Raw genomic sequence first — 10,562 nt, 5'->3', positions numbered from 1 at the left:
ACACATAGGGTTAATGGTTAATCTTTTCCCTAGGATGTGGGATTTCAAGACAAGAGGGTACACTTTTAAGAGGAGAGAGATTTAAAAAAGACATGAGGGCATTTTTTTTACAGAGGTTCGTGTGTGGAATGAGGAAGTAGTGATGTGGGTACAATTACAATGTGGAGGGACGTAAACCAGGAGCAGGCAGGTGGAAACAAGCTTAGTTTGGGATTATGTTCAACATGGACTGGTTGGACTGAAGGGAATGCTTTCATGCTGTATGACCCTATGAAGCAATCTGGAAGTCTTTTTACTTGGTTGAACTATGATTATGGCCTTTTCCATCTCAGTCATGTATAGTATTATTCAATGGGCATTTATCAGAACTTTAACAAATCATCTCTTCCGCCATTTGATGCTTTAGTATTTCTGAAAAAAGACAAATGTCAATTTGTATTAGAATTCTTTAATTTAATAAATTCTTTGATCACCCAATAAAATAAAACAGAACCCAGAGTCATTCTTTACATTTACAATCTGGGTGAAGAGGAAGACTTCTACAGAGGTCAAAGTTCACCTTATCCCTTTAAGAGAAATACCTTTTTTAATCACAAGCTTCTATGCTGAGACATATCGCAAAAATTGAGAAAAGGAGGAAAGTCAAAATAACGGGACTGCAAGGTTAAGCTGATTAGCTACGTCCAAAACAAGAAGATTGGTTAGCACAATCGAAGATAGTTAAAGCAATTAATTCAGTCTTACAGGTGCAAGGCTGCAGCAGAGAAGCTGATGATGCTGTCACCATGGTTACCTAGTGTGAGACAAGCCACAAACATCCCAGTGGTATCACACCCCTATAGTAGGTACAAGGATTTCACACAACAGGTGTCAAAGACTGTGCCTTCCCAGAAGGCATTGCAAATGCTAAAGAGTGCACTAAAATCAACAAAAACCTCAAAGGGGTAGGAAAGTCCTGGTGGGAAACAGCACCTTAGTTTAAAGTACTTGCTCATCTACGCATTGTTCACCTGAATTTTCAGTTAATGGTTTTTACGAAAAGGCCTACAGCATTCTAAAGTGATTCAGCAGGAGCCTTGGCCCTGTGGGGAAAGTCTTCACCACATAGACTTCAGCAGTTCTAGAAGGTGGCTCATCCCATCTTCACAAATGGTAAGGGATAGGCATTAGATGTCAACCTTGCCTGAATCTTGAAGACAATTTAAAAACAAATTGGTGGGAATCAGGAATTCAGACTGTTCTGTTGGACACCAGTATAAAGTTAGTTGGGAAACTTATACTTTCAGCTGATGGTGTGGGTTTGCAGAGCCTTGTGACTCATCTCTGAAATCACGGTCATCTTGGCTCTTTAGGAAGTTGTTCTTGGTTGTGAAGGTGCTCACCTCACTGGTGGACTCACCAAAGCAGCCTGGCAGTGTGGAGCACCTCACTCTGGGTGCTTCCATGCAATTTGGTATTTTTGTAAAAAAAACAATTACCAATCAAAATTCTAGCCTGAACGTCACAGGAGTAATTCTGTGGTTTCCCCCATACACAGAACAGGGCCTTGTTAGAGGAGAATGTAGACTTAAAGCGATGACAGTGAATGGCCAATATTCCACCCTCCGCTCCCATCCACTGATGCTGCACATTGGGAGTTGTTCCTTGCTGAATTCCTTTTAGTTCCATCTTAACGTGGAAAAATGCTATCCCTCCAGGTATTCCTTCCCCTTCAATTACCCCCTGATAGTAATTAACCATAGCACTCAGCCAGGCTAAGTCTATACAGTGTAGAACACTAATCCTCCCAACTGTACAGTGTACATATTGCATATGTGTGTGTGTATGTGTGTGTGCATATGCATGTATCTATATATAAAATATATGGGATCAGCACTCTCCTTAGCTAGGCATATACATTATATATAATAGCACTCAGTCTGGCTGGGTCTGTACAATAGTATAATTTTGTGAAGCATTTTGTATTTAAAGATAAAGAACTTTATTTTTTACAAAAAATGTATTCTGCTTGACTGACATTGATGTGACACCTCGAGCGCAATGACATATTCTTTTGTATGCCTCAGGAGCTTTGCGCAATTTTCACCTCATCCAATTTCACCTCTGCATACCAGTGAAGTGCACAGGTAATTGTGCTTGCTGACATACAACCATGTGCACTCTGTGGCTGAATCGATGCAGGGTTTAGTTTCCATCTCTGCTCTCTGTTCATTTGCCAGCTGGTACAAAGATACCTTCTTTCAAAGGAAAGTGTCAAAACAGTGAAAACAGAAACCCCTGAAGGAGTATTAAATCTGGTCTGACAAGTTGAAATTGCCTATTTGCAAGTCTAAACATGATTTTGTTCTAGTTCTATTCTTCTTAAAGCTCATTGTTGCACACATCACCAACAACACTGGATCCAATGTCTTCCTCAAACCAATCCCTTGACCTTCTACATTTAAGTCTTAATCCATTGGAAGGTAATTATCAATGTTACATAATCTTCTAAAAAGCATGACAGTAATAATTCTATCTTTACTCACATCGAATGTTAACTCATTTACCATTCAGATAGACTTCATATGTGAGAATTCCCTCCACCATTACAATCAAATTCCTAATTCTATGCAAGCTTTAAAATCCTTTATGGCACTCGTGATGATTGGTATCCCATTCCTTACATTTGAGAAAAATAAAAGGTCATTATAACAGTCAAAGGTCATATCTCAGACTCTCTTCTGTAAGACCTTTGATCCAACGCTAAAGTTGCCTGTAATCGATCAAATTCATGTCGACTGCTGTTTGGGCTTGGATCATCCAAGACCCTACTGTCATCATCATCACCCTCGTCATCCTCATCTCTGCTCATGAAAGCCAACTCATTCTCGTAGCAGAAGGAGTTTGTGCTGGGAACGAGGAACTTGCTTTCCATCAGTTCCTTGGCACTGCATCGAGGGGTCGTGGGCACCTCATAGGTTTTATGGAAATGTGAATAGTCCACTTTATACTGGTCCTTCTCCTCAAACAGCACTGGTTCAAATCGCTGGCCCCATAGAATCTCACTGGCTAAATAGGAGCTGCGAGCTTGTGTGGTCATCGCCGTAGCTTCCACCATTCCTTCAAGGATTACCACTATTTCAAAATCTGCCATCTCCAGGTCCTGCTTACTAATACCATACAGTGGACTTTCCTCATCAATCTCATGGAGAATAGTTATTGGGGAAACTAAGAATATGCGATCATATCCTTTATCAAAACCCACGTCAATGTCAATCTGGTCAAGGGGTATATATTCTCCTTCCTCAGTTATCCGTGGCTTGATTAACTGAGCCCGGACATGGGCTTCCACTATGTGACTTTTCCTCAGATTTCCAACCCGCCACATAAGAGAGAGTTTGCCATCCCTCATGGCTATAACCGCATTATGGCTAAAAAGTAACGTCTGGGCTCGTTTCTTCGGCCGTGCCATCTTAGCCATTATGGCACCAATCATGAACGAGTCTATGATGCAACCTACGATGGACTGGAAGACCACCAAGAAGATCGCCAATGGACACTCTTCCGTCACACAGCGGAAACCGTACCCGATGGTTGTCTGGGTTTCAATGGAAAAAAGGAAGGCAGCGATGAATCCATTCACCTGCAAAACGCAGGGCATGAAAGTGTCGTCACCAGCAGGGTTCTCGAGGTCACCGTGTATCAGCGCAATGAGCCAGAAGGCCAGGCCAAAAGCCAACCATGAAATGACAAAGGCTAGTGAAAAGATCAGCAGCATGTAGCGCCAGCGGACATCCACACACGTGGTGAAGATGTCAGCAATGTACCTCTGGGGCTTGTCGCTCATATTCGCAAACTGGACATTGCACTGGCCGTTCTTCTTCACAAAGCGACTGCGGCACTTCCTCCTGGTGTGGATCTTCCCATTGCCATAGCCGTTGATCCCTGGCATGGTTGACAACCTCAACCCGTCTTCTTCTGAGGATACAGCACTGTAGCGGTTATCACGGACACCAGTCATTCCTGTCCGCAGAGCAGGAGTTGTTCAGCTGAGGGGCCCCGTTTGCTGAATGCCCAAGGCCCCCAGCCCCCCACCCACCCCCCACCCCCCCCAGGGAAAAATAAATCAACAACGTAGAGTCTCTGACAACTGAAAAGAGAGTCCAGGCAGCTTGGCTCACTCTGTCTTCTCAGCGTAACACCCTGAAATAGAAACAATCATGGTTTAATATGTGCAATATATACAAATGCAAATGTTACACTCTTTAAAAAAACGTCAGTGGAGTTTTGGTTTCCATCACTACGATTGAGGTCAATGGAATTATTAGATATAAAAACGTAGGAACACAAGTAGACCAGTCAGCTCCTCAAAATCTGCTCCAGTCATGTACTCAGATCTGGATTGGTGCCTCAGAGTTCTCCATTTAACCTGTGCCACTGTTGCCAGGCACTACCCCAATTCTCCCATAGGATTTGGTTAACCGTAAAAGTCGGTACCACCCCCCTCCGACTCCAGCCCGAGCCTCTTGAACACAGGTTTACACTCAGCAATAGGCAGCCTTGCTGAAGGGTTGCAAGCAGAACAAGATCAGGATCTGAAAGGTATGTACTCAGTCCAAGAGAAATGCAATTCAGCACTGGGAAGCAGTCAGGTTTAAGGGGTAACTTTTCATTATGCAGCCAAAGTACATCTCTGCTCAAGTTTCAGGACTCCAAAGCTGATTTGTCTTATCACTGTGTATAAAAGTATACTTGTAATAGGCTGAATTGGACTTTTCACTTCATTTGCATTGGTTTTTTAAGCTGTGTAAGAATTTAAACAAAATTTCAGAAACAAAGAATTAGCCAGCAAAGCTCCAATGGGCCAGGTGCTGCTTTCCATGAACAAAATGCAGCATCTCAACTCCTCAAGACTGTTTAATTCTATAACGTTTTGTTAGAGGGATATACAAAACAGAGAAATGAGACAGGAATGTACGTCCACACTTTGGTCACCTCCAGCAAAAATCAATGGAAGAGTCTTGATTTAACTCCTGTGCAGTTCTTGGCAATGGCTGAATTGTCCCTTTGGCAAACACCTGGGAGCAAAGTTGTTTCTCTGTTCTTTTAGCAAGGTCAATCCTTCACAAAGCTTTGAAGATTGTGACTTGAAAGATATTGGTTTGATAAAGTTAAGGGTATCAGGGGATATGGATAAGAGACAGGCAAATTGAGACTGAGCTGCTATGGTCTGATTGAATGGTAGAGCAGAATTGAGGAGTTAAATAAACTACTCCTGTTCCCATGTTTCATGAGGGGAGAAAATACATACATAAAAATGAATATAAGTAACTTTAACTGTTTATTAAAAGAACTAAATATTGGCATTTGGTTTGCCAGTTTGGACCAAAACTGCACCAGTGACAAGCCTGTAACTGAGAACTGCAGAAATAAAACACTATGTACATCAGAGTCCCATGACATTGTGTGGTAAGTGATGTAATGCAAATAACTTTGCATTCAGTAATTCAAGAGCAGCTAACAACAAGTACATTTCTGATTTCTGTTTTACAAAGGGCTAAGAACTCATTTATTTTGGAGATAATATTATCTTTTCAGTTTGCTATCTATCAACTCAATAGCAGGAACAATTTTTTACAATTGCTTTAGAGAGAGTTTTATTGCATTGAGATTGTGCTCCCTGTGAGGGTTTCAAGCCATAAACTGATTTTCATACATTTTGTTTTCTAAATTACAACTTTTAGCGTCCTTGAATCGAATGTGCCCCAAATCATCATGACTTCCTAAACATATTTATATAAAAAAAAGTCACTTGCTCTTCACAAAGTAATGATTTTTGACAGCAAATCTATTTTTTTTCTCTAAGACAAAATTCTCTATTATTTGTGAATTATAGTGCTCACTGCACTGGGGGATTGGAATATTTTTCCACATCAGGTCTGCATCAATCACTCTCAGATCCGGTATCACGCATCTAAATTCAGAATAAAGCTGAAATCTGTTGCAGTGAGTGGCCTCAGCTTTAACCTCAACAGTGCAAAATACTGAAAAGGGATTGTCAAAACATGCCTCGTATTTGACACTCTGGGGTTGATCTTGACTTTGTCTAGAAGAGTCAATAGCTTAAACCATTAATTGTGGATCAGTGGGTCACACTCTTGCCTTTGACTTGGGGTGATACCAAAATGCAAGCTGAAACTCCAGTGCAGTATACAGTACCGCACTCTCAATCTGCCATCTTTCAAATATAATAATCAACTAAGGTTATATCAGCGTTTTTCCAATCTAATGGCAGTATAGCAGTGTTTTCCGGTCAATATTTATTCCTTAACGAACTCCACTGAAAGAACAGATCATCTATCAATATCACATTATTGTTTGTGGAAACTTGCTATGTACAAATCTCCCGCCACATTTTCAACACTGGCTACACTTCAAATGTGCATAGAAATTGTGCCGAATCACTGCAGTTCTTATTAGAAACTTCCCAGAACCTGGACACTTTATTCAGTCAGTCTCAGAATTGTATTTAAATCATTTTCAGAGCTTAAAACTAACTTCTCCAAATATCACAGTGCCAGGTATCTGCTAGCTATCGTTCCGGTGATTACATTGGAGGGCACTGATCGACATCATTTCAATGTGGGTGTGTTCTGAAGAAAGGTCACTGGACCAGAAACATTAACTCTAATTTCTCTCCACAAATGCTGTCAGATCTGCTGAGATTTTCCAGCAATTTCTGTTTTTGTTTCTATCAGATTTCACACTGATTTGCTGGAGGCAAACAGGCTTTTTAAAAATTAATTCCTGAGATATGCCCATTGTTAGCTCGGCCAGCAGTTATCGCCCATTCTTCATTCCCCTTGCTGGTGAGCCTATGTCACTACAAGTATATCTGCCTGTCCAAAGGTTGCTAACTCTATTTGGGTGTATTCTTAGGGTTGGCATCAGATGATCCCATGCCTCCAACTGTGCCGGCCCCTCTATTCTGTCATTGGTCCCCCACCATGTTAATCCATGGTAATCCAACAAGTAATTCACAGCCAATTGGGAATTGAAAATGTTGTGCATTAGCCAATTGGATCATTATTAAATTGTCAAGCAGCCTATTCTTCACATCACCAATATTCCAATAATAAGCAAAGTTTTTAAATTAAAAAATCAATTCTCATATGATTTTTCCTTTCAGAGTTGATGATAGCAGTGTCCTGGAAATTAACCTTTAATTCCTGGGGTCTTGAGGACAAGCCTTGAGGGTTGACAGCCCTTATCTGCTCCGTGCTGTCTTAAAGGGCTAGGCTTTGCTGCCCATAGGACCACCTGTAAACTCCTAGCGTTGGCAAGTCAGAGTCTCAGGATATCAGAGTCACTGCTCATTTCCAGAGTATCTTCTACAGCAGTCACACTGGGATTCTTATGATGAGGTTTATTGAGCAATCTGACAATCTCACTACGCAGCTGACAACTGGAAGATTTCAAGATGTGGGAACAAATAAATCAGCTGAAGATTCAATAAAGGTCAAGCTGTAAAACTTTGAAACCTTTCAATGGAAAGACTGATCAGCAAATTGTCCTCCCAGGATTGCATTAGTTATATAAGCAAGTGGGTTTTGTATAGCTGCTTTATCTGTTTTTGTTTGTCCATAGAATGTGGATTTGCTGACCAGGTCAACATTTATTGGCTGTCTCTAACTGCTCTTGAGAAGATATTGGGAAGTTGTCTTCCTGAACCACTGTCATCCCTGTGGTGTAGGTGCACCCACAATGTTGTTAGGAAGGGAGTTCCAGCTGTTTGATCTAGTGATAGTGAAAGAATGGTGATATATTTCAAGTCAAAGTCGTTAGTGGCTTGGGAACTTGCATCCAAATTTTCTCATCCACCTGTTTCCCTTGTTCCTCTAGGAAGCAGAAAATTGAACTGCTGAATTTCCTCCTTGAAATTATTTCCCTCTCTATCTCTCTCTCCTTTTAAGATGGTCCTTAAAACCTCTCTCTCCCCCTCTCTGACCAATGATTGAATCAAATTCCTATCCTAATATTTCCTCAGGTAGCTCAATGTTAATCTTTTGTTCGAGAATCACTCTTGTGAAGCAGTTTGAGATGTATTACTGTGACAAAGACTATATCAATTGAAGGTTGTGCAGTTAAATAGTAACAGCTTATGACTCTTCAAATTCCTTTAAAAAATCATTTAAGGTCAGACTGAGAAATAAACGAGCATGCAAGCTGCAGGCTTTAAAAATCCAAATGGAACACTAATATCCTTCTGGGAAGGAGATTTCCCATGCATTCATAGTCTTCCCCCATAACGACTCAATTACCTTTGGGCAACTTCAATTGGGCCATAGATACTCAGAGTGGGGAAGGGCGTTGACTCTAGTCCATGAAGATATAAATTGGTTTGGGCAACTGAGCAATTCTAACCAACCCAGCCTCTCTCACACTCCAATTTCCACTTGCATCAAAACTCCTTCAATATTTTGCCCAAGTGATGAGTTTACAGCAAGTTTGCATTAACTGGATACTTATTCTGAGTGATCAAAAATCAAGCCTAATCTTTGTTCATGTTTAATAATGAACATTGTTGTCAACTCCTTAGTTAGCAGTAAAGACCAGACTGCATTCATCCAGTTGGGTTTAATAAAGCTTTGACTCATGAATTCCAGTGACAAAAATAGGCTGTTTTCATTTTCATTTAAAAAGAAAGGGAAACAGTAACATCTCTATTGGTTGCCTCATTTCTTCTCTTTATGGAATTCCTGAACTCCCTTAGTTCAGAAAGACAAGTGCGTGAGATGGTCCAAGTCTTCTGTCAACCCAATGTCATGCATTCTTGCTGATCCCTAATTGGTATTTCATGGAGGAAGCAGATACCTTGTCTGCGTGCTGAAGTGCTGGTGAGAGCCTTACATCACTTCTTTTCAGGGAGGTGCCACAAAATTAAGTGTCAATCATGCATTTGACTGACCAGCCTTCCCCAGAATCAAGGCCTGTTGAGAGCTGCCAAGCCAATTAGCTCATGGAGAGGCGAAGCATGCAGATATGTAATGGCAGCAGGTGGAGCTTCTCTTGAAGGGGGTTTGGGGTATCAGCAGAAAAGGGAGAGAGCTGGCTCTCAGTAGTCCCATGGCCTCTGCTCCTGCCAGCTCCCTCAGTCAAGCACCAAGTGTCTTTGAACAACACAACCAGGAGCCAGCAAGTGACCCTGGCTTTGTCTTTTGGCTCCCCATAATTTTCCCCCACCCCCCCCACTGCTAGATTAGTAACAGCAGTAAGGGGATAAGGACCTTAACTTGGATTAACTGCCCACTTAAAGGTGTCAATTGTCAGGGAAGGTAAGGGACCACTAACTACAGGTCTTCCCACTACAAGCTTAATTGCAGGTGGATGGGGAAGACAGTGGGATTCCCACTTGTCACTATCACTCCTATTAAATGCCTCCCCGCCTTACCATGGGGGTGGGTATTCATTCCTGCCCAGTGTTTTCTTCCCCATTTCCTTATGGAAAGTACCTTTAGCTCAGTGTCTCAATGTTAACTGTGGCTCGCCTTCATGTCACAGGGTTCATGTTGAAATGCCAATCCAGGGCTTGAACACACAAAATAATTCAAAGCTGACACAACAGTACAACATTGCAGAAATGATAGCCTATCTTTTAGAAACAGCAAATCAATCCTTCCTGAATGGATACAAGGAGCGATATGAAAAATCCATGGCACTACTTCAAAGGAAAGCAAGGAAGTTATCCCCATTTCTTGGTCAAAAGTTTATTCCTTAATGTCACAAAAAACATTATCTGGTCACTGACACAATGTTGCTGTGTGGAAGTTTGATCTGCACTTATTGATTAGATTACTTACAGTGTAGAAACAGGCCATTCGGTCCAACAAGTCCACACTGACCCTCTGAAGAGTAACCCACCCAGACCCATTTCCCTCAGACTAAAACACCTAACAATATGGGCAATTCAGCATGACTAATTCACCTGACCTGCGCATCTTTGGATTGTGGGAGGATTCCCACACAGACACAGGGAGAACGTGCAAACTCCACACAGACAGTCGCCCAAGGCTGAAATCGAGCCGGAGACCCTGGTGCTGTGAGACAGCAATGCTAACCACTGTGCCTTCTCTGTTTGATAATAGTCAATACACTTCAGATGTTCTTCATTCTTTGTAAAGTGCTATCAAATATTCATCGGTCATGAAAAGTGCAGTACAAATGCAAGTCTTTCTTTCTTTTGAATTGCTTCGGGACAGGAACTATAACTGGAAACCATTAGAAGTGTGAACATGTCACTATGCCAGTTCCTAAATCATTGGTTCTCCAAATTCACAGTTTTTGGCTTTTGTTGACTAACTGCACCCAAGCTGATTAGAAATAAAAAATATGAAATTTTCAGGAACACCTGAATTCCAGCCATTTAAAGGCAGCTACCTCACTAAATTGAATCTAGTTAATCTTACAGGAGTAAAATTGCCTTTCTTCCTCTTTGACACAGATCCTAAAATCCTTTACACCTTTAATAGTGCCAGGTGCTCAGGGGAAGGGGTTGCTTCACAAAAAAACTTTCTTTAATCTTT

At 41.4% G+C, this 10,562-nt stretch overlaps 1 protein-coding gene across 1 annotated transcript; it reads right to left on the bottom strand.

Moving 5' to 3' along the window:
• Positions 1-476: 476 nt before the first annotated feature.
• On the bottom strand, positions 477-4,047 carry LOC140464326 (ATP-sensitive inward rectifier potassium channel 12). Its single transcript, XM_072559266.1, has one exon. It carries the CDS (start codon positions 3,998-4,000, stop codon positions 2,702-2,704), a length of 1,299 nt encoding a protein of 432 aa, XP_072415367.1. The 5' UTR covers positions 4,001-4,047; the 3' UTR covers positions 477-2,701.
• Positions 4,048-10,562: the final 6,515 nt, after the last annotated feature.

The sequence above is a fragment of the Chiloscyllium punctatum genome, chromosome 40 (genome assembly GCF_047496795.1).
Source record: "Chiloscyllium punctatum isolate Juve2018m chromosome 40, sChiPun1.3, whole genome shotgun sequence".
Classification (NCBI taxonomy): Eukaryota; Metazoa; Chordata; class Chondrichthyes; order Orectolobiformes; family Hemiscylliidae; genus Chiloscyllium; species Chiloscyllium punctatum.
Note: the sequence above shows the minus strand (reverse complement) of the source record. Positions and strands in the feature narration are given on the sequence as shown.